This window comes from Drosophila rhopaloa, unplaced genomic scaffold, assembly GCF_018152115.1.
Source record: "Drosophila rhopaloa isolate 14029-0021.01 unplaced genomic scaffold, ASM1815211v1 contig_115, whole genome shotgun sequence".
In the NCBI taxonomy this organism is placed as follows: domain Eukaryota; kingdom Metazoa; phylum Arthropoda; class Insecta; order Diptera; family Drosophilidae; genus Drosophila; species Drosophila rhopaloa.
In genome coordinates, this window is record NW_025334990.1 from 6,342,271 (window position 1) to 6,365,912 (window position 23,642).

Sequence of the window (23,642 nt, forward strand, 5' to 3'; positions counted from 1 at the left end):
AAGAGGAAGAGGCAGAGGCGAGCGCATGAACGTGAGTTTTGCAGTTTGATGGTTAAATGCGTGCGTGAAGGTTGGAGTGAAGATTTCGAGCCGATTTCGAGTCCTAGTGCTCGCCGCAATAAGTGGGTCAGAATTGGAACCGTTCGATTAAGCCAAGCAAAACAAAAGTGCATCTAACACACGCCCGCCAAAGTAATTTGTGGAATTAGCAGACGCACAATAAGAAAAATCGCTCATGGCTTTTTTAATTTCTCTTTCGCTTGCAGGAGGAAAACTGCACGAGGGTGGTACCTAGAATAACAGAGATTCGCCCGAGAAGTCTGGAAAATGTAAACAATTTGTGAAGACTTCGTTAGCTTTTTACATCGATCAAACACTCACATGATAAACGAATAAGAACAGACGAGAAAATCAAACTGCAGCAGTGTGACGACTATGGGATACCCTAAAACTGCATAGAGTGCATGATTTTAACAAGTGAGTGGCTAAACCGGTAATCTTGATAAAGCAACCCTAAGAAGGCCTAAATTCAGCTTTCTAAAACCGTAATTGGGGTGCTGGGGCAGAAGCAAGCGGTTTCTCTGAGTAGTCTTTGTACATACTTGCCGGGGAGCCCATACACCCTTGCTACCCTGCACTAAAGCGGACGCCATTATCCTATTAGCCGTTATGCCATATCAGACGATTCGATTGTTTGAGGTTAGTAACAGTACATTTAACCAAACTTCTGCAACGACCCTCTGCATTAAATGCAGTTCTGTGCGGCATAAGTGAAAATAAATAGAAGATAAAATGTGCATGTGAGCCTCCCATGCATGCGTATGTGTATGTGCCCCTGCGAAGGAGAGATAGAGAGCGAAAGCAATAAGAGAGAGCGACATTTTTGGAGCGCGCGCGCGCACATCAAAATCAAAAAACTAACTGTGAGATACATTTGGGTTTATTTTTTTTATATTTTGTTTAGGCTACATAGATGAGCGGCAAAAGCAACAGAGAGAGATAGAGAGAGTGAGAGATTTTATGTTGTGTTTTCAGTTTCGGTTTCGGATGTATCTTCTTCAGTCGGAATAAGGAATACACCAATGTCGGAGCGAACGAATTTCGCGTATAAGAACTCTCTGGAAAAAGAATCTTGCCTCGCGAAAATCCGCTGAAAAGGCAAAACCAAGTTAAATCCAAACTCAATTCCAATCAAATCAAAAATCGAATCAATTAGCGAAAAACGGTACAAATCGGGCCCAACGACAACAAAAGCGAAGCGGCTTGCATGCGGCTGCTAAAAAAGGTGTGTACGCGAAGGAGATGCAATTAGAGAGCGAAAGAGAGATAGGGGCAGTGCAACTATCAACACAAAATGATAAATAGACTTTAATGCAAATATTGATTTTCTCAATTCCCAAGTTTCCCAAAAGATTCCTCTCAACGTTTTTCCATTTTTGGAAAATATACATACACAAATATACACGATTTGCGGCGCAGAAACCACCTACATACGGACATGTAGAGAAACTTGTGTAAATACAACCCTCGTCCTCATCCCCCGACGTTTTTGCGTCGTATCCTGGCCGCACGTACACAGAAGTACGGATGTGCGTCTGTGTGTTTGTGAAAGGACTTTAACTTCTTGGTCGTATTTTTTTCCACGTCCTGCGACTCGGAGACAGACCCGTTTCAATGGAAAACGTTCAAGGGTGACAAGGGTAGTTTTGCCACTGCCCCTCCTCCTTTTCGTCCTTATCCTGCTCTTGTTCTTTTTATCCTTGTTTTTGTTGCTGCTGTCTACACGGCTCGAAAATATCCTTGAATTGCATTACTTTCTTAGGGCGTTGCATTGTTTTGCTGAAAAAAGGAATCACCGCAGAGTTTGTATATTGATTTCATCAAAATTCTTTCGATAAAAACATCAGCAACCCAATCCTATCGCTACCCCTTTGGTTACAATTCTTTTACCCCCATGCATATTTTGCTTACATATTTTACGCATCGTATCCTAGAAATTCTAAGCTCTAGCTTATTTACATATATTAAAGAGGAATACAATTCAAATACGATCTTTCAAATTACTTTATTCACTGATAATTTAATTTTAGATTGCACAAGTTATCTGGTTCGGACACTACTCGTTACATACACATTTAATTTGTTGATACTAGCTTAAAGATTCAATATCCGTAAATCATAATTAAGGTTTTTCTTTCATTAGAATCACCTTACACTAGTTCCAGGGTTGTAATGTTAGTCAAATCCCTTATTCAAATGTATTTAACCTATATTTTCCTTTAGCAAAGTGTAACTTAATAAAATTTCTTATATGCCCAGTTTTATCTAAAAACTAGAGTAAAAAAATGAATAACTTTGCTTGTTTATCATTTCTTAAAATCTAGTTTAGATAAACGGTAAGATCCTTACCCTACATCCTTACAAAAGGGATCTTGGTTCATTACTAAAAGAATGTAATGTTTCTAAAAATAGCATTACCAAATATAGAAACAAGCTTTGAATTATTTAATTGACTTCATCCGTTAACCTTAGCGAAAACAACAGGAGTCCAACCCCCAACCCACTCATAAGAATAAACCCTTTTCCACCTAAGTCCCCCACCAAGACAACTGGATTTACTTGGGCCCACCCTTGAAGTTATGCTATAAATTAACTCGAATCACCCGAAATCAGAATTACGGAAAAACACGTTCTGTTGACAGGTTTTCCTCGGAGTGTAGAAGAAGCCGTTCCGAAATCCTGCTCCTGCGAGGGGATGAAAGTCGGTCGGTTGATTGGGCGTGCGTTGCTCGTCTTGAAGATGGCAACCAATTCCGTCTGTTGTTTCATGACGTTTTCGCTTTAGCTTTTCCATCGCCCCCTTCTGGTTCTCACCCTACTCCTCGCCGGAAAAGTCGCTTGCGCAGTGCAGACAAAGTTAGGTGGTGGGTGGAAAAACAGGAAAATGTTATAACTACGCGATAAGGTTGTGCAGAGAGGTGGGGCTCCGCTAGGGTGGGTTCTAATCCCTGCCTGTTTACTTCTCCCCTGTTTTTTGGGGTAATTTCCCGACTCTAGTATCTGGGTTAAACAAAGTATATACGGAGTACAGCCAATTCGCCGAATTGCGCGCGAAAACCCATCGCCATTTTGGCCCATAAATGCGTGGCTAATTCTCAAATTCTGGGATTCCAAGTAACTTGACAATGGCTTGAATTCAGCCGAGCATCTTGCAGATAAAAAGATACACACACAAATCTGACCTGCTGCTGCTCGCGCCACACAGCTGCCATTCTCGGGTTGCATTGAGTTTCCCGGATTCAGGACGGGCCTGCTTTAAGGATCAGGGGTCGGGGATCGTGGATCGGGCCTAAGAAGGCAGGCAGGCGGTCGGGAAATTTTCCCGCTACCTAAGAGGTCTGGATGCAGCTGCAACTGCCTGTCTAGGACTACTTAATGAAGCACCTTTTCCCTAGCCAATTTAGTTAGCTGCTACCCTTCGGCAACTGACGACGTCTCGCGCGTTCCAAACGCAGTTTAGAAAAATACACAAAAACATATTATTTGACAAACCTTCGTGTCTGTGAAAATTCCTTAAACGTCTTTAAAATTTTCAAGCAAATCTTGCTAATTTTTGTAGCGGAATAACGCCACTCCATCGACTGCCGCCTTGTGCTATAGAAACGTGATCTCACCACTCTTATGATGGAACTCTTGTCAAACAATTCGGTTCCGCAACAAATGGCCAGCAGCAATGCGCCGAGCGCCAACGGCGTGGCCTCTTCGACGGCCAACGGAAGTGGCGGCGGCAGTGTGAGCAGCAATGCCAGTAACTCCTCCGAGCGGTTGCTCGCCGGCATCCTCGAGAGCTTTCCCGCCTGGGACCTCAACGTGGGACTGCTGCCCACTGTGGGTCAGAGGTAAGTTCAGAATGATATTGAAAACCGTATGAAAAACCAATATTAAAACCAATATTAATTTACTCCATTAGCTCTCCACCACGGACAGACTTTTTCATTAACAACTTCCTGGGCGGCCTGGACACGCATGGCGACTTCAGCATCGGACCCATCGGCAGCGGTGCACGCAGCAATCCCAAGATGTCGCCGGAGTCATCCAACAACTCGAGCATCAGCTGCGGCTGGTGCGAGGTAAGCGCTTCGATACGCTGCCTGGAGTGCAACGAGTTCATGTGCAACGACTGCCTGAGGGAGCACCGCAACAGTCCGCTGTCCTCCAACCACTCAATAGTGTCCCTGCCCACGCCCATTGGAGCCTCGCCCACGGGTGGCAGTTCCGTAAATGCACACACTCCGCCAAGCGGCAACTTTATCTGCGACATACACAACGAGATGCTCCGTTACGTGTGCGACTACTGCCGGAAACTTGTGTGCCAATGCTGCACTCTGCACGAGCACAAAGAGCACAGCTACGCTTCCATCCAGAGCTTCATGGTGGGCTCCAAGGAGAAGTTGGATGGCGCAATCGAGAGCAGCCAGGTGGGCACGCGCTGCATTAAGAGCAGCATTGACAAGGCGCTGGCCTTCATCCGGCTGATCGAGCGCAACTGCAGCGAGCTGAGCGATAATATACGCAAGGCCTTCCGTCAGTTTATCATTGCCATCGAGGATCGAGAACGTTTCCTCCTCGACTTTGTGGAAAAGCTCCGCCAGCGTCGCCTGGCCATTTTGCACGATCAGATGGCAGGCCTGAAGTCAGCCCTCGCTGGACTCTCCGAAACCTCCGACATGCTCAGCAAGGTGGCCGATAATGCCTGCAGTATGGACCAGATCGAGATTGCCATGAAGTTGACCAATGGTCAGCGCCAGATGGAGCAGTTTGCCGGCATCTACAAGGATTTGCAGCCAAAGCAGGAGGTCTTTGCCTTCGCCCCTCCAGACTACAGTCTGTTGCAAGACATCCGCAACCAGGGTGGCGTAGTCCTGGTGGACGACAAGAACATGCCGATAGTGTCCAGCAGCAACGGCATTGTGCCGAGTGTATCCAGTGTGAGTGCTGTGGCCGCCGCCTCCGTGGGCGTTAATGTCGGTGTGGGGGGCGTTGGCGGTGGCGTCGGAGCCGTTGGAGTGTCTAACGGCATGGACATAGCCTTTGGATTAAACATGGGCAGTAATCCGCTGAACGTTGCCTCCTCGAGTGTCCGACGTCCCCTGCTGCGAGACAACAGCTTTCGTATTCCGTCGCCCATTATGCAACCGCGTGGAGGAAGTGCTTGCGGCATGTCCAGTGGCATGTCCAGTGCTGCTCTGGATTGGGAGCTGAACGGATTGCGCAGCTCGCCTGGATTACACTTCAGTGCGCCACGAACCACACAGGCCATTCCGGGATGCATGGATCTGGTCAAGGTGAGGAACTCTAATGCTCTCTCGCTATCCTTCGCCACCGAGGGCCATGAAGACGGCCAGGTGAGTCGACCGTGGGGCCTATGCGTGGACAAAATGGGTCACGTGCTCGTTTCGGATCGCCGCAACAATCGTGTCCAGGTCTTCAATCCCGACGGCTCCCTAAAATTCAAGTTTGGCCGCAAGGGTGTGGGCAATGGAGAGTTCGACCTGCCCGCTGGAATCTGTGTGGACGTCGATAATCGCATTATTGTGGTGGACAAGGACAACCATCGTGTACAGATCTTCACCGCTAGCGGAGTCTTTTTGCTTAAATTTGGTAGCTACGGCAAGGAGTACGGCCAGTTCCAGTATCCGTGGGACGTGGCCGTGAATTCGCGCCGCCAAATTGTGGTCACCGACTCGCGCAACCATCGTATCCAGCAGTTCGACTCCGAGGGTCGTTTTATCCGCCAGATAGTGTTCGACAACCATGGGCAAACAAAAGGAATCGCCTCGCCACGAGGCGTTTGCTACACACCCACGGGCAACATCATAGTGTCTGACTTTGACAACCACTGCCTCTACCTGATTGATCCAGACATCAACGATGTAAATATAATTGTTTTAACGAAGATATCCTTGATGCTAATAATTTCTTGTATTTATTGCAGATTCTCTCCGTCAAGGGACACGAGGGCTCGGGCTTCCATGAGTTCAATCGGCCCTCGGGCCTGTGCTGTGACGATGAGGGCCGCATTATAGTGGCGGATTCCAAGAATCAACGTATCCTGGTCTTCAACCAAAACCTGGACTTTATGTGGGATGTAAGTACAAGTGGAAATTTGCTTGTATTATAGATCTTAGCAAGTAGCTTTTGAATTTTTTTGACAACGTGCTCTTATCCCTTTTACAGATCGAGGTGCGACCCTCCATCAATCCTCTGATGCCGCCCACACTGGACGAAAAGGATCGCACATGCGATGTGGCCATAATGCCAGACGGTCGCATTGTTTTCCTCATTGAACTGTCGCCAGACTCCAAGGAAGGGTCTAACCCTTACAAGCGGTTTGTGCACGTATTCTAAACTAGGCAACGAGTGCTGATCTTTTTTAGACCATTTACAAGAGCTAAGCGTTAGCGTAGAGATCCAAATGACAGAACGATCAAGAACAGGTACTGAAACCGAAATAATAAGGGAAAGTCAGAATTGAGTGCATGGAAATAGCGAAAATTTTTAGCTTAAGTGCTACAACGATTACCTCGATAATGCTTAAGAGTTATGGTTACGATTTGGTAATTTACAATACAATACGAATTAAAAATATGTATGTATCTATGGATATCTATATCTATACGCATATGCATATATCTAGCGAATATACAAGCCCAACAAACCAACTAGAACTAAAACTAAAACGAAATCGAAAACTAAAGCGGAAAGCAGTTGAGTAGGATATAGGAGATATATATAGACGTAGGATCCGAGAGCATTCAGTAGAGTTACCGAACCTAGTAAAAGATAAAGCAAAGAGGGAAACTCAACCATTTACTAGATGAAAATATTATTACCTGTTAGTTAGACTGAAAGGCAGTTTGCTAGCTGATAGAACGAGTAGGAATGAAGGTGGGAATTGCGTTTTTTATGGGGTTGCTTAGCGGAATGAGGAAACTCGAAATACTTTCGACAAGAGTTACTAAACATGATTTGCATAGACACTGTGGAATGGTATTAATGTTTGTATTATATTCTTAATTCGTTTGTTTAGTTTTGTTTTACGTTTATTTTAAAATTAATTTTTTTGGGACATATTTTTAATGATTTTCTTATAATTGAGACTGAGCAAGTGAGTACACGAACTTTGTAAAAAGAAGCAAAGCAAAACAAAGAAACAAACAAAAACCAGAAAATATTGATGAAACCCGCTGACTTTTGGTTGAACTTTTAACAAAGACTGATTAACTAAACCGCAATTTCGGAGCCAACTAAAGAACCATATATGGTCAGGCCAAAAAAAGTGAAAAAAGAAACACACTCAAATTGCAATGACATTGATAACGTAAAGTAACTTAACATAGCTTAAAATGCATACGTTCACACATATAGCGATACAGATATCATATAGATCCGATCACCCAGTCACGAATCATCATGGGCATAGCTGAAACCGAGTTTAACTGACATTCATCGACATTTACCCATTCATTCATACCCATTATGCATCACAGGGCTTTCGTTTGTGTCGTTACTTTGTAATTAATTGTGAAAGGATTTACCCACAGGATACACGGCAGGTTGAAAGGAGGAGGGGTTAGCTAAAAATGAGTAGAGGAGAGTTGGGGGGAGAGTATAACGAACAATACCTAAAAACTAAAACAAAATAACGAAAAAATTATCATAATTTTTGACTCAATGTGTTCATTAGCATTTAGTAGACTTAGCGGGCGTGGCATAGTAAAACGTATGGAAAATCCAGAGCAATATATGGGCGTATTGAATACACATTTAGGTGACATGTTCCTCGCAAAAGAAACAAACAAATAAAACAAAACGATGAAACTTAATGAAATCATGGGCAACGCATGAATTAGCTGAATTATCTGTCTAGAGGTGGAACGATTTTTAATAGCAAATGTATACAGACATATATAGAGCCGACTAGGACCGATTCTAGGCTAAAGACCAGGCGTAAATTGTAAAATGTATTAGCAAACTTAGTTACTTAGTTTACGTTATGTTCTTACTGTTTTGAGACGTTCTATTCTTTGTACTTGTGTTCAAACCCGACTTCAACGGATCGACAGAGAGAGAGAGAGATGATACATAGCTAACACTCCTTCCACGAATAAAGCAACATTGCATAAAATGCGCAAAACAAACAAAAACCCTAAAATCTAAAATCACTAACACTAACGTTAAAAAAAAGATGCAAAAATGCTGACGGCTCTACGAGAGCGGTGGCAACAAAAAACATATACAATATTTATATACACGTAATATACACCAGAAAACAGAGGGCAACCACCCACATAGAGCTATATAGAGTAGATATCGTAATTATTTTACACCTTAGTTTAGCCAAACCCCCGAAATTCGGGGACCTACACGATCGCCATAACATACTCGTAACCTCATTTTATCCAATCGTAACACCTTGAAGCGCCGTTCATTTCTTGTGATCCAGATCGAATCATTCAAAAACACTCGCACACAAAGCGCACGCAGAGCATACCCCACAAATATCGTATGTATATATCATATATATCGCATCGTATCGGGACTAGCGACATCTGAGAGAATGCCATATTTTATATTTGTGTGAGATTTACTAAACCAATACTAAAGAACTAATACTTATATCATTACAAATGAGCGCCGTTTTCTAAAAGCCACAGTTTAGAAATTGTGTAAAAAATAAAAACAAAAAGATTTAAAAAAAAAACATTATCTACAAGCAAAAACAAATAGAGAGGACAATTATTGAGATTTAAGCGAATACCGAATGCCATAATTCAAAATAAAAAGCATTTAAACGTATATATCTATAGAATACTAAAGTATGTTAAACACAAAAAATTACTACAAGTCATGAGGATACTGAACAATTTGCCAAAGGCTTAAGAATCAAAATGAAAAAGCAAAACCAATAACTTACATAACTACACACTACACTCAAACACACACACATTCAAACAGATAGTTAATTAAACCTTTTACAAAATACATACCAAAAATACTTAATTAAATGCAAGCAGGTATTTTTTCAAATAAACTGAATATTCCAAAAACACGTTGCCCAAAATACACCTACAATTAATTCTAAAGCAAAAAATGCTCATATACACGTAGCTACTAAAATAAAAAGAAAAACACTAAACGAATCCAAAACTTAAATCAGGTATTCAAATTTTTTTCGTATTACGTACTTAGCGGTTAAGGAAAAAAGCGAAACGGCAAACTTAATGACTAAAAATCATCCTGAGAATGATTTTCAAAGATAAATAAAAAAGAGCGAACACTGCAAACCCACATACATATTTACTAAGCAACTTTTTTATAACAAATCGATTGACGATGCTAAAACAAAACGGAATGAACTCTTATATCAAAATACAATTTTGAGTAAAACTTTTAATGACAAAGGCAAAAAGCAATTCTCGGCAAGTACAGAGAAATGATTTCATTACCTAAAAAAAAAGATCTTAAAAATTATACATACATAATTATATTTTGTCGCGATCATTTAGAAATTAAGTTTGTAACAAAACCCCCAAGATTGTAACTAAATTTGAAAATATTTCTAATTTGGAAATTATAAACATAAACATACGCATACATACATACATACACGTACTAACATATGTAATAATTATGGAGCAATTGAGTACAAAACGAGTACAAATTTAAATTTTAAGCCAGATCAGACGACACAGACACACACAGCTTAAGTTACAACATAGATCGATCAGACGAGAGCGCAGGATAAGAAATATTGATAGGCCAGCTACTGGTTTCGCATAGCAAATACTGCATATATTCATAGAGGATCATGATCAAAAACATGATCAGGATCAGGATCAGGATCGAATGGAGGATTCATCGAAATAGCCAGCATACTAACCACACTTATAAGCATAGTCGCATACATACATAGTTACTTAAACATAGACTAACCTAACCAACCCCCCATATACTATATTATCTAGGGCAAACGATTACCAAAATTACCAAAAATCCCTCCTTACTACCCCTCTTAATCTTCAAATATGATTTGCTTCGCGTTAAATAAGGGGAGATCACTTTTGGCATATGCAAAATTTTTCTCATACATTCTCTCACCCACTCAGCATACAGCGTACAGCGTACATACATATGTAGAGGCGTGCGGGTACTAGGTACACCCACCATTAAGAAGCTAATTAAGTCATATGGCGATAAATCTAAAGAAAATCTACCAAAATCAAGCGACAAATTCAATAACGAGTTGCAGTTAAAAATTGTAATTGTCTATAGTGAAAAGCGAGAAAATCGGAAACAAACGCAAACCACATAGTACTACATATGTGGTTTGTAATTTTTCTATATACATGCATACACATACATATTTATATACCCAAATATATATATACATACATAGATGTGGACTTGACGAGACAAGAGTAAGAGTATATTTTATACGATAAACAAATTTTATAACATATTTAATAATAAATTATACACTAATAATTGTGGAATTCGTTGGCTTTTATATATTCGGTTGGGTTCCAGTTATGATCGTTAAATATTCTTAAGTTCCATCAGTAAAGCCTAAAGGTAGGCTGTTGTATCTTTCGGATAGAGCTTGTGCGGGAAAAAGTTTAAAAGCTCAGAGTTTGGATAATGGTAGGTAATTTAACGATCACTTAACAAGCTAATATTTATTTTATTGAAAACTTGTTTTATGGCTCAAGACTTTGTTCTATAATTGCATTTAAACTAAAATTTTATGATTTAATGGCTATAAATTCTATGGATAAAGTAATATAATTTTAAGAACATTTTATAGATCTTTTAAACTGATAATGTCTGCTAGCATGTTTGCTAATATATCCTAATGCTTCTGGTAGATAGCTTAACGCAGTAATGGGTGTCTAGCTATTTAATTGTTCAGATTTAGCATCTTTAATTGTCCCGAATAATGGGTACACCCGGAACCTGGGTCAAGGCTATGTATTTATCTTCACAAAGCCACATATGACGCAAAAGATTTTCGGGTATTGTCAAAAATGTACCGAGAGACCATTAGAATAACAAAAGGAATCGCTAAGTACTCGGGGCATAATGAGACTTTTATGAAGCCACGCCAAAGCGAACTCGAAAAAGGTGGGATATTATATTAAATCGCATCTATTGCGTGACTTTAAAATTGCGGTAGCTTTGTGTGCAAATACCACCATTCGAAATCACTTTTACAATTGTTTGCTGGTCGTAAAGTTGAGTAAAACCGAGCCAAAGTCCAGATCCATTACCCGCTAATTTCAGCAACGAGAACTGGTAATTAAGGCAATAGAATCCAGATTGATGGAGCGCCAGATTATACCAATTTGCAAGTTTACTGGACTAGTAGTAGAGCCCCCACGCGAGGTGTTTATTCGATTTGATCTCCAGCCTAAGACGTCTGACACTGAGGGCTTGACTGGCTTTCATGGTCAGGGCTCGGTGTGATGCGATGTGATGTGATGCTAAATAAAACTTAAATAAAAATAAATATACTTTTCAATAACCGGTTATTTATTTGCCCACAATTCACTTGTTTGTTTCTCCCCCAAACAGCTGATTCCCAGGCCATTTAACGAATACGGCAAAACGTTTATTATTTACGGGACAATACGATCTTTAGCCTGGCTCGGACTATTCCTATTTGGGTAGGGCATCGCATAAGATGTAGACAGGCGTTATTTTCTAATTCAAATAAAGAGTCTTTGCAGTGAGTATAAAGTTAATGTGTTTTTTTGGTTTATATGTAATTAAATTAATTGCAAGTTGGACTAGATTATAAAATAGCACGAATTTCTAATAGCTTCATCGTGCGTTTTTAGCTTCTTAACTTCTTAACTTTTATAAGATAAGGGTAAAATATATATTTTTGTTTCATTAACTTAACATCTGCACAATCTAATTTTTTTAAGGCACACAAATGTTCCTTTCGACACATGTGTTTTTAAGATTAATATTTTTGACCAGTTGGTAAAACCAAATAATAATTGCGTTTGGCAACTATCAAAAATGTGGGCTTGATCTAAGCGAAAAAATCATTTATTTTGTAAGCCCAGTTTCTTAATTGGCAGTTGGTGGTTCCAGTTTGTAATTTGTGCCACTCTTTTGCAATGTGACAAGTAATTTCGAAGGCAAGTTCGAGCTACAGAAGCGGGACTGTATCTCCACGCATTTTCATTAGCCGCCATCAATCACCATTATCTGTTGACTTTAGGCCCAGAATGCTGGTGCATCTGTGCTGTGACACGCGAGATTAATAGCGAAGACCCCCCAATCAAAAAAAAATTCAAATCCAAATTCGAAAATCGAATGGCAGTGTGTAAACAAGACCGAAAAGAAAACTGAGATTGAGACTGGAAAAGCGACGGAGTGGCGGGTACTGTCCAGCTTTAAGTTATAAGCCAGGTTTAGACGTGTTTCGAGCGTGGTGGCGTCAGGTGAATCCGAGAGTCCATTCGAATCGGAGAGTCCAGTGCGTGTTCAATACGCTTTTGAATTCGCTTTTTAGCTCTGTTTTTCGAGTTGCGGGCGACGCATACAAATTAGACCAGCGAAGAGTGTAATTAAAGCGGCCCGGGCCCGATTCAATGTAAGCCGAACGAGCGCTGGTCGAGTGCATCGGTCCGGATTTGTGCTACCTGATACCTGGTGGTCAGCGGCCAATTGGTCACCATTTCGCTGTGGTCGGCCGCTCAAATCAGTTGCCTGTCGGCCGTTATCGTGCGCAGATTTGTTTAGGTCCAAACGGTTCAAGCCCAAACCCAAGTACCGGATAGGCGGTTATTTAATCTAAGCGATTAGCCAACGCGCGTTGACAATTAGCCGGTTCAGATGCTGCAATGAAAGTGAAACTGGAGGCAAAGCTAAGGCCAAAACTGAAGCAGCTTCAAATAAGACAATCCGGCAACCAAAGCCGTTACATTACCAATGCTGAATATGTTGTCATACAGAAACGTGATTCCCGACGTGAGCCGTCGAAACTAAAACTCACTGTGCTAATCAATTCATATTAAATCATCGAGCGTGTTGGGCAACTGCCATATTTGCATGGCGCGGAGTGTGCGACGGCGGTTGAACTTGAAACTGATTATGGAGTGCTAGTGCATTTGGATGCCAACTGGACTTAAAAGCAACTAGCAAGCCAGAAAACTATAAAAGCTTTTTTTAATTACTCTAATGTATTAATCAATCTCTTAACAACTATGAACATTTGATACTTTGTTTCAACCAAAAATCAAATAGTGATCGGCATTTCGTTGAAGAATACAATCCAAAGACTCGAAAGCAAAAAGTATTGGGAGAATATCTCTTAACTGTTTCCTATAAAATAAAAATGTTCTAGGATTGGTTTAGTTCTATAATTTACCCAAAATTCAAATTATTAGAAGTGCATTAGAAATTATGGCAAAAAGTGGATTAATTGAATAATTTCGACCCATAACCAATAACGTGTTAAGACACATTATGCAACCATATTAAATTATTTATAAGTCAACAAGTAATTTTTTTAGTTGTCACCACACCTGGTTAAGTAAATTGATTTTCCCACCAGGACAGGTTGACATATTGACATTGAAATGTATTTAAAATCCTTTTGCGGTTTTAGTTCTTGCATAGCTAATCACATTATTTGCATATTTGAAACTTTTACAGTTCACATTTACTGTCATTGTTGCATGGGAAGTGCACCAGATTTAAGGCTATTAAAAGTGTCCTTACAAAAGTATTTATAAGCACCGGAACCATATTAAACGCACAATCATGTTTAACAATGCGATAAAACCACATCCGGAGACGAATGGAGTTCAAAATAATGGTAAGCCATTAAAAGTAATGCTTTTGAATACAACCGATTTTTATTGATTTCCATTAAAGCTTCAGGAGATCGGGCGATAAGTACAGTCATTAATATTGGTAAGTCTAAGGGGTTTAATGGCAGTTTAGGCCGTGCAGTCAAAAAAAATATGAATGAAGTTATACGTCATCAGCGGTATCCAAAAAAATGTAGACATAAATTCTATATCTAAGCTACATCTTTTGTGTTTTTCAAGTGGGTCATTTAATTTTCGAAGGTCCGTATTCCTTGAAATCTTTTTGGGTTCAGCAAAAGAAAATAGAATTGAAACGATTTTGAGAAACTTAAAGTTTTACTGAAGTTACAGGAGCTACGAAATGCATTTTTCACTTTTTTGAGAAAGTTGCACGTACTCGAAGGGTTTTCCCCAAAAAAATTAAGATACTTGTTTCGTACAATAATTAAAAAACTTGTCCTTTGTGTTGAGGCATGATTACAAACAGGCGTTTTCCAACAATAGAAACTCAACATTGTAACCCCTGTAAACTTGCTAAAACTGCATGTTTTTTTTTCAAACCGTTCAAGTTAAGTATTTATTTTTGTTATTGTAGTTGTAGTGAACCCAAAAAGCCAGAAAAAAGGGTGACCTGCATATTTCGATTTTTATTAAGCTAATTTTAATATAAAATCCTTTAAAATAGCACTTCTATTTTGCTACATCATGGTGATTTACTAACTTTTATTTTGTCTAATCGCAATCATTGTTATGAGCTTATTGTTTAATTAGAATCATCGTTACTAAGCACTATTATCGGAAATGAAAAAAGTGCAGTATACAAACATACATATGTATTCAGTTTAAAGTCGGCATTCTTAATAAATACGTATGTATGTATAAATACAATTTATTGTTAAACTACCAATATTGTTGTAGATAATGGTAGATTAAGCTGGTATAGCGCTTTTAATGCTTAAACTTGTATTAACCGAGTCCAAAACACACTGATTCGTTATCGGATCGACACGCTTGACTTTCCCCCAGCCGAAATCCGTCGTCCATATCAGTTTATATATAGCGTATGTATGTATGTACATACATATGTATGTTTATTCTGAATAAAATACACATGCATTTAAGGCTGATAATGAATGCCCAGAGCTCCTAGTCGAGTATATTTTCGGCTTGTGAAGTAATAATCCATTCAGTGTCAGCCGGCATTTGCGTTGAAAAAGGTGTGTTGTGTTCTCGGAGTGATATAAAACGCATAAAAACCTGTGTTGTTTAAGTAAACCAGCTGATTTCTTGGAAAACGACTGGATATGCTAATTTCTTAGAATAATTAAAAGCGCAACTTAATTTCTAACCAGTAGCGTTCGTTATTTGAGTAGACTTTAACTGCAGACCCGCTGTCGATTTAAAGTGTTGAATAACATAGGATCAATTATATAGTTTTTAAATGTTGTTGTGGTTAAATAATAGTTTACTAGTTTAAACTTACCGCCTTAGCCATTTCCTCTATCTGAACCAACATAAGCCAACACTGGTTTGGTTAAGCCGCGACTCAAACCATTCATTAATAGTTTTGTTCTAATAGTTCTAACTAAAAACTAAACTAAAATAATAAAGCAATTAAGTGGATCCGTATTTTGTATATTTATAAGATTTATATTTCTTTAATTTGAAAGAGAATTTTATTTTTAAAGTAACTACACTTTCCTCTCAAGCTTGTGTGCAGCTTACAATTCTTTGTTTTCGATCCGAAATCTTGTTGGCCACTCAGTTCTAATTAGATCTGGTGTTTAACCAATCAGTTTCTGATTGGTATATTTTTGAGCGCCCTCTGGTATTTTTTAGAGCGAGATTCGAACGTTTGCGCGGTCACACTAGCAGTCAGTTTCGCATCCAGATCCGATCCAAAATCTTGGAATATGATATACAAGTTTTTGTTGTCGCGGTGAACGGTTGGCGAAGCGCGTGAACTGCATGCGCCTTACTTCTGCCTTTTGATAGTACAAAAAAGTACATAATTTTAACAACAAACAGAAAACGAACGAATCGAAAATAAACGGTTGATGCAAACGAAAGTGAAAGAGTGTCAGTGTTGTTTACGTTTGTTAGTGCCTCCCTCTTAAGCCCCCTCTATCTATCTCTCGCCCTCTCCCGGTTTCTCCCACATCGCAGAACCAGAAACTGAAAGTCCAATTGGGATCTTCACATCACAACCTGAACAGCAACCAGAGCAGCTCCAATCCGAATCCGACAGAATGGCCAATTTCGACGATGTGAGTGTCCAATTAGGCAATTTATTGCAAGCGAGAGAAAAAGATGTGTAACGATTATTAACTTAACATACACACAAAAGCACACAGCCATACGCCGTGCACGTAACGAACATTAAGCGCCTTATTTTAGTTTGATTTGATTTTTATTTGAATTTTTTGTTTTCGTCGTTTCGTCGTTATCCTCTCGTATGTATGCATGTTGCTATTGCGATTGTGAAAAACCAACTGCCTCCTCGGAAAAAAACAACTGCCGCAATGGAAACACCAATTGCGATGCCCGAAAACAACAATAACAACGACCAGACGTTGCAACGCGCCCGCCTCGCCTTTTCCAGTGGAAAGACCAGGAACGTCAGCTTTCGGTAAGTATTTTTGTGTACTTTTTCCTTTTTTTTGTTAGTTTTCGCAGGGGCTCCCCAGTTTTGGGCTTTGCTTGAGTTGAAAGTGCCGCTTGAGTGGAGATTGTGTCATGTACATATTTTGATAGTTACAGTAGCTATTGGGTAGGAGGACCTGGAAAGTGAAAGATCATTTTAGTGGAAAGATGGAAGTCTTGGAAATAATTTTATTTTTATTAATTGTTTTGATCTAATGTTTGAATTGATTATCATATTTTGATTTCTGATTTTTATTTGATTGAATTTAAATATTGGGTTCAATTCACTTCTTAGTCATTTAAATATTTTACCATTTTATAAAATTGATAAATTTAAAAACTCTGTTAATCGACTTAACTGTGTACAATTATTAGTTATTATACTATATTATATATCAGAAAACAAATATATCACAAAAAAGTTTTTCTAAATTCGTTAACTATACGAATGTCTTTTTTAAATATTATTTCCTTGTGCTTGAAAAAATGTAACAAACAGATTTTTTGTTTTCTAAAAATAAATTATTATGAGCTAGTTTTATATTTTTATAAATTATTAAATTTGATGAATATTATTTACCACCCTTCACTTACCATTTTATTAGCTAAAATTAAAAAATCAAAATCTGCAGACTCAAAATGTCTAACTCAAAATTTAGACAGGAGCTTGATCTTTAGAAGTTTTAGTTTATAAAAACATTTTGTTGATGTACAAGATCAAATATATATATTTGCGGATTACTTAAACCGCTTTCCATTGTACTACTGACTACTATAATTACAAGTTTTACTGCGGCAGGGCAGTTACAGAAATACAATCTTGGCTTGAAGGCATAACAACTTTTCACGGTTATTGTTCCATTTTTGGTAACGCAATCCGGAGATCTCAATCCCACCGACTTTCTTTCACACGCAATGAAAAGCTTTGACCTTTGAGCCACACGCCCTCTGAGCTTTTCACTTGGCGATGATAAGAATTACAGATAGCGGAGTGCTCTGGTGTGCGGAGATGCTAAAGTCTAGTTATATGGACTAAGTATATTCCATTCCCTTGCATTAATGGGCTCGCGGTGGGAACTTTGACTCCGCCAAGTGGTTGTACTTTGAATGCAATTAGACGACGGCGGACTGAATTCGTAACATGTAACCGGAATAATTGCCATTTCCACGTCCCGACCGAAAATCAGTCATCAGACAATGGGCACGAACGCAAACATGCACACTCATACTCGTTTATGGATATGTTAATAAACAAAGAGATAATGGGAAATAGAAATAGAAGTAGACAAAAAACAGGCGATATACCCAACGATAGTTTTGAGTGCGAAGTGTGAAACGGAAGTGCGGAAGAATCTCAGCCCAAGGCTGCTGGCCGTTTAATTCCATGATCTTTCAAATAGATCCGGACAAATGAACACGTTCTATGACTGTTTTTCGCCTCTAGCCACCTCTACTCCAATGCGCGACTCTTTGATTATATTTAAATACATTTGGTGGATACAGTTGAACTTCCAAAGCCTAAGCCACCGAAAAAATTCGACTTTGATAGAGAAAAATTTGTTTTAATGCTTTAGAGCTGATTTTGGAGTACTAGTCTTTGATTTATATGTGAAATATTTCAATAAGTTATATGTATTTGAAAAAACTTATTTAAAATTGGTATTTCAAAGATTGGTATGTCAAAGATTAGTATGCAAAATACAAAATACGAATCATCATTTAACTTGAATTATATTATATTCCCATTCTAATTTGCTTTTTATTTAAATTCATATTTTATACTGATAAAAGTCTTAGTCATTGCATTTTTTTAACATAAGTATGTACATACTTCTTATTATTATTAATCTTTATTACTGTCCAAAGTTTTAAGCATCTCCTTATGATAAAATTTATAACTTCCGTCTCGTTCACTTAAATTAAATTAATCAGAGTAATATCTTTCGACAATACATATGTTGTATTTTACTTTCGTATACTCATTTTGTATGATTATTAATATGCAAGACTAATAACTTTTTTCAATGAGTAATAAGTTTAAAAGAACAATTAAATTTGTCATGACTTAAGTGCTCGTAACAAAAATGTAAGTAAGATATAAACATCTCGCTATAATCTTCGGTATACCTGTTAGGCAAGTTCTCCTGTAATTCCAATACGAGACACTATATTGGACACCGCTCGGCTAATTGCTTTATTTATATTCACGGCGATCGGCAATCGTCTGTCCGTTTATAGTTTTATGTTTGTCATGAGCAAGTAATTCAATTGAATTGCAAGTGCACCTCCAGGGGGCTGTTCACCTGCTGCTCCGGATCACCTTGACTCGCTCCTCCTCCAGCGGGCACTATCATTATCTCCGGCCGTGTGCCAGGTCAAAATAGAGCACAGCATCGCGTTGGCCAGTACTGAGTTGAGTCACCAGAGCCAGCATCAGAGTCAGAATCAGAGTCAGAATCAGAATTAGAAACAGAATCTGAATGAGAATTAGAATTAGAATCGTAAAACATCTCATAACCGGCCGTATAGCTAGCATTGACCTTCCCCAAGCGCCTCTCGTGCATTGTGATTAGTATTGATTTTGTTTTGGTCTTTGTTTCGCGCTCCTACCGCGGAACTTGTCCCATCATCATCATCATTTGTCCATTAATTATTTTTCCGTTTTTTTGGATTCCGCTTTCGCCTCTTCTTATTTCAGACGCAAGCAGCTGGAGAATCTGCTGCGTTGCTATGAGGAGCACGAGAACGAGATCATCAGCGCCTTGGAGGCGGATCTGCGGCGCCCCAAGCAGGAGAGTCTCATCGTGGAGACCGAGTTCATGAAGAACGACATCAAACACATTCTGTTCCACCTCGACGAGTGGGTGCAGTCGGAGAAGGTGTGCCATATCTCAAGTTCTAGTTCTAGTGCCTGCAAATCTTCTATAATATTTCTGTTCTTATGATTCCATATGCAGCCTTCGAAGTCGTTTGTGAACCTAATGGACGATGTCCAGATCTACAATGATCCCTTCGGCGTGGTCCTGGTGATCGGCGCCTGGAACTATCCACTGCAGCTGCTTCTCGTGCCCGTGGCTTCCGCCATAGCCGCCGGAAACTGTGTGGTGATCAAGCCCAGCGAGATTGCCGCCAACTGCGCCAAGTTCATTGCCGATGTCATTCCAAAATATTTGGATAATGTGAGTCTTGCTGCTGAATCATCTGATGAGATAAGCTAAGCTCAAAGCACCAAAAACGTTGAGTTAAATTTAGGTGTCGCACTAACCTGTTTATACAAAGTTTCGAAAAAATCAGTGTTTAGTTGAGACTTTTAAAAACGTTGTCGTTTTCGATCAATTTACTTGGCAGTACTCCAACCAATTAATTTCTTGAAGAGTTTGTAACAAAATTACTTTTTAAAACATAGATTTATTTAGATTATAATGAAACCTTAAATGGTATTAGATACATTGCTATATTGTTAATATTTTGCATACAGAAAGTTTTCTCATATATTTATACAAAATATTTCTAAACTTATACTAATATTCAACTAACAAATTAATTCTGTTACTTAATTTGCAAGCTAGAATTTATTTGCGAGTGATTAACATTTTTTTTAGTATATGATTTTTTAATACATTGAAGTAATTATGGTTCGATTGATTGTTCCTTGAATACTCAACGCTTTTTCCTTCCCAGGATTGCTTTCCCGTTGTCTGCGGTGGACCGACCGAAACCGCTGAGCTGCTTAACCAGCGCTTCGACTACATCTTCTACACGGGCTCCACGCGAGTGGGCAAGATCATCCATGCTGCGGCCAACAAGCACTTGACCCCCACCACCTTGGAATTGGGTGGCAAGAGGTGAGCTCGCTTTGAACCCCATTTCTGATGGCCAACTAACTGGGTGGTCTACTTTCAGTCCCTGCTACATTGACAAGTCGGTGGAGCTGCGCACTGCGGTCAAGCGCATCCTGTGGGGCAAGTTGATCAACTGCGGACAGACCTGCATTGCTCCAGACTACATTCTCTGCTCCAAGGAGGTGCAGGAGAAGTTTATCGCGGAGGCCAAGGAGGTGCTGAAGGAGTGGTACGGCGAGAGTATCCAAAGCAGTCCGGATCTGAGTCGCGTTATCAATGCCAACAACTTTCAGTGAGCTTTTGTTTTTATTTTAAGAAAGGAGTTTATTAATTGCTGTAATTATTTTCCAGACGCCTTCTGGGTCTGATGAAGTCCGGTCGCGTGGCTGTTGGTGGCAACTACGATGCCAGCGAGCGTTACATTGAACCCACCATCTTGGTGGACGTTAAGGAATCCGATCCCGTGATGGAGGAGGAGATCTTCGGCCCCATCTTGCCCATTTTCAACGTGGAGAGTGCCTACGATGCCATCAAGTTTATCAATTCCAGGTATAATAGTCCGTGGGCCAATCACGGCCCCTGCTCTTCCTTGTCGTTGCCCGTTTACCATTTAATCACCTCACGAAAACAAACTTCAACAACCAATGTCCGATTCGCAATGTTTTTCTCTTAGAGAGAGTCCACTTGTCCTGTACATTTTCACATCGGAAACAGAGGTTCAGAATCTGTTCATAAACGGCACCCAGTCGGGCGGACTGTGCGTGAACGACACGATAATGCACTATGCTGGTAAGAGAGTAACCCACCCAGTCAACCCTTAAATAAATCCAATCGAGATGCTAATGGATGTGGATAATGATAATGAATGCGGCTACTCGGCGTGTAGTCCCTCGCTTGCTTCTCCTCTACGGTTTTGGTTTCTCCCAATCTCCAATCAACAATTCCTTAACTGAACCTGTTTTTGATAGCCTGCTAAGTGCTCTGCATACCTGTAAATTAAATAGCCTGTCTGGTGATGGTGATTCTAATTATTCCTGTACAGATGACTTAAGTAGTAGATGATTTAAGACTCCAGAACAGCGGATTTGAGTAGTTACACGTTCTACACTATTATTCATTGCTCATACATTTGTATATTTGTCATTGTTATTTGCAGATCTGTTAATGTACATTGGTTAAGCTATTGTAGTAAGAAGATTTCTCTTTTGAAAGTTCAAAATTTTTCTCACAGATCTGCAAATTCTCGTTCGTTTGTCTTGTTTGTGTAACTCTTGTTTTTTCCAAGCCCTTAACGATGCTCGAGGAACTTCAGCCGTATCGTACTAAATCTGTTATCCCGTTTTCCCCACTCCCCGTAATTAGAGAAAAACCACTTGTTATTTACGTGTTCTCCAACTCGAATAAGCTAGTCAAAGAGTTCAGGAACAACACCTCAAGCGGCGGATTCTGCAGCAACGAAACTATAATGCACTGTGGAGGTATTTCGCTAAGATAATGTATATATGTAGTTAAGAGATCTCTGTAGTTTTAGTCAGACACCTTGATGATTTTTGTGTAATGCACCGATTTTAGCTGTTGAACCTTATTCACACGAATTTTAAATTGCCTGTTTAGTGCACTGCAGTCAGTATCAGTATTTGTAATGCAAATTTGTGAAAATTACAGACACTTTCCCACAACCAAAATACATACGGATAAAGATAGCCCCAAAACGTAAAACAAAAACAGTTAATTATTCAAATGGAATGCACATTGTGTTGAATTTAAAGCTCTTTGGTTTTGGTCGGTGGATTATATATGTATTTTTGGCTTGGCAAAATTCTTGTTTAACACTTAAACGCTTGGTTGAATATTGCAAATAGTAAATTAGTATTAAGAGTGCTAAAATCTTTTTGGTGATTGCTTTAAAAATTAAGTATTAGTTTTAAATGTTGCTATTATCTAATAACCCTAAAACAGCGTAGTTATTTTGTTATTTGCTAAAATTAAATGTACAAAACTTGGATTATTTCTCCCGTTTTGTATTCTAACTAACCAATTTTGACTTATTTGTAAATACAAAACTTTAAGAATTTTTTTTCAAATAACAAAATAATTTTGGTGGTTGGCAAGTTCTTAGATTAATATTTCATTGTTTCATAGTTGATGTGCTGCCTTTCGGAGGCGTTGGCATGAGCGGAATGGGCAGCTATCACGGAAAGTATGGCTTCGAGACCTTCACACACAAAAAGTCTTGCCTGGGCAAGGATTTGTCGGCCTTTGGCGAGAAGTTGGCATCGTAAGTGTTTGCGATCTATCGTTGATTGGGGTATCTTATTAATGGGCAATTACTTCCTCGCAGAGCACGTTATCCGCCGTACTCGGATCGCAAGGGATCCCTGCTGTCATTCCTGCTGCGCAAGCGTCGTCCGCTGCCCAACCTGCACCTTAGCCATGTGGTGGCCATCGGCCTGGGGGTTGGATTGACGGTGCTGGCCAACTATTACCTACAGGTAAGGAAGGTATAGCAACCAGGCTCCAGTTGCTCGATTGCGCCCATTAAAATGTACGATTATCTTTCATGGCTTGCACGACACTGGGAACCACACTCCATATTCGTTATCCGACACCATCACACTTCTCGCTTCACTCCTAATACACACTCCCCGCCGTTTGTCCACAATTACAGGGCAAGTTGCTGTCGCGTTAGACACGATGATGGAACCCGGAGATTAGTGCAGCCTGCGCCAGTGGATCCTTACCATTTACTTTTGGAATTGTTTGCAATAAATGTATAAGCACAAGTTTATTTATTGGGCATGCCCTTTACTAATTTCATTGCACATCCAGACTCCTCACATAACTAAAACAGGGTCATTAGGTGTCTTTAATGGGGTAATTTCACTTTAACTTAAAACCAAAATACATTTTATGAAATGCTTAAGACTTACTACCCTCAAGTTATGAAATCATTTCACAACCTTTCCCCATTTTATATTTTCAGAAAAACTCAACTGATTAAAAACCCAAAAACTTTTTTACTTTTTATACGCATATCGGTGGGTGATGTAAAGCTTTGGATACTTCGTTATACATAGTTATTGTTATTTAGTTGCTATTTAATAAAATGTGAATGCTGTAATGTAGTGTACGAAAAATAAACAATATAAAATTACTACAATGTCTCGGGATTTGAATTTGAATTCCGGCAACAGTGTGACCAGCACGGTCTGAATTAGCGTGTTCACCAGCACTGGTGCCCATTTTTAGGCATTTAGCACATAAACCG

General features: G+C 39.5%; 2 protein-coding genes across 11 annotated transcripts; both read left to right on the forward strand.

Moving 5' to 3' along the window:
* Positions 1-37: 37 nt before the first annotated feature.
* On the forward strand, positions 38-10,556 carry LOC108048583 (protein wech). 3 transcript variants are annotated; one of them, XM_017129343.2, is made up of 6 exons: positions 38-192; positions 267-477; positions 3,598-3,899; positions 3,971-5,933; positions 5,996-6,148; positions 6,238-10,556. In XM_017129343.2, exons 3-6 carry the CDS (start codon positions 3,682-3,684, stop codon positions 6,406-6,408), a joined length of 2,505 nt encoding a protein of 834 aa, XP_016984832.1. In that variant the 5' UTR covers positions 38-192; positions 267-477; positions 3,598-3,681; the 3' UTR covers positions 6,409-10,556. The 3 variants fall into 3 exon arrangements, with proteins under 3 accessions (XP_016984832.1, XP_016984831.1, XP_016984833.1); XM_017129342.2 differs by having other exon boundaries at positions 3,620-3,899; XM_017129344.2 differs by lacking the exons at positions 38-192; positions 267-477 and adding an exon at positions 1,045-1,285 and having other exon boundaries at positions 3,620-3,899.
* A 3,196-nt stretch (positions 10,557-13,752) lies between these two features.
* Positions 13,753-23,534, forward strand: LOC108052219 (aldehyde dehydrogenase, dimeric NADP-preferring). Of its 8 annotated transcripts, none has more exons than XM_044458884.1 (14): positions 13,753-13,894; positions 13,954-13,992; positions 16,056-16,156; positions 16,460-16,518; positions 19,231-19,411; positions 19,490-19,711; positions 20,214-20,377; positions 20,436-20,666; positions 20,726-20,923; positions 21,048-21,163; positions 22,517-22,652; positions 22,716-22,875; positions 23,043-23,248; positions 23,358-23,534. In XM_044458884.1, exons 1-13 carry the CDS (start codon positions 13,840-13,842, stop codon positions 23,061-23,063), a joined length of 1,683 nt encoding a protein of 560 aa, XP_044314819.1. In that variant the 5' UTR covers positions 13,753-13,839; the 3' UTR covers positions 23,064-23,248; positions 23,358-23,534. The 8 variants fall into 8 exon arrangements, with proteins under 8 accessions (XP_044314819.1, XP_044314822.1, XP_044314826.1 ...); XM_044458887.1 differs by having other exon boundaries at positions 22,716-22,866; XM_044458882.1 differs by lacking the exon at positions 21,048-21,163 and adding an exon at positions 21,737-21,852 and having other exon boundaries at positions 13,757-13,894.
* Positions 23,535-23,642: the final 108 nt, after the last annotated feature.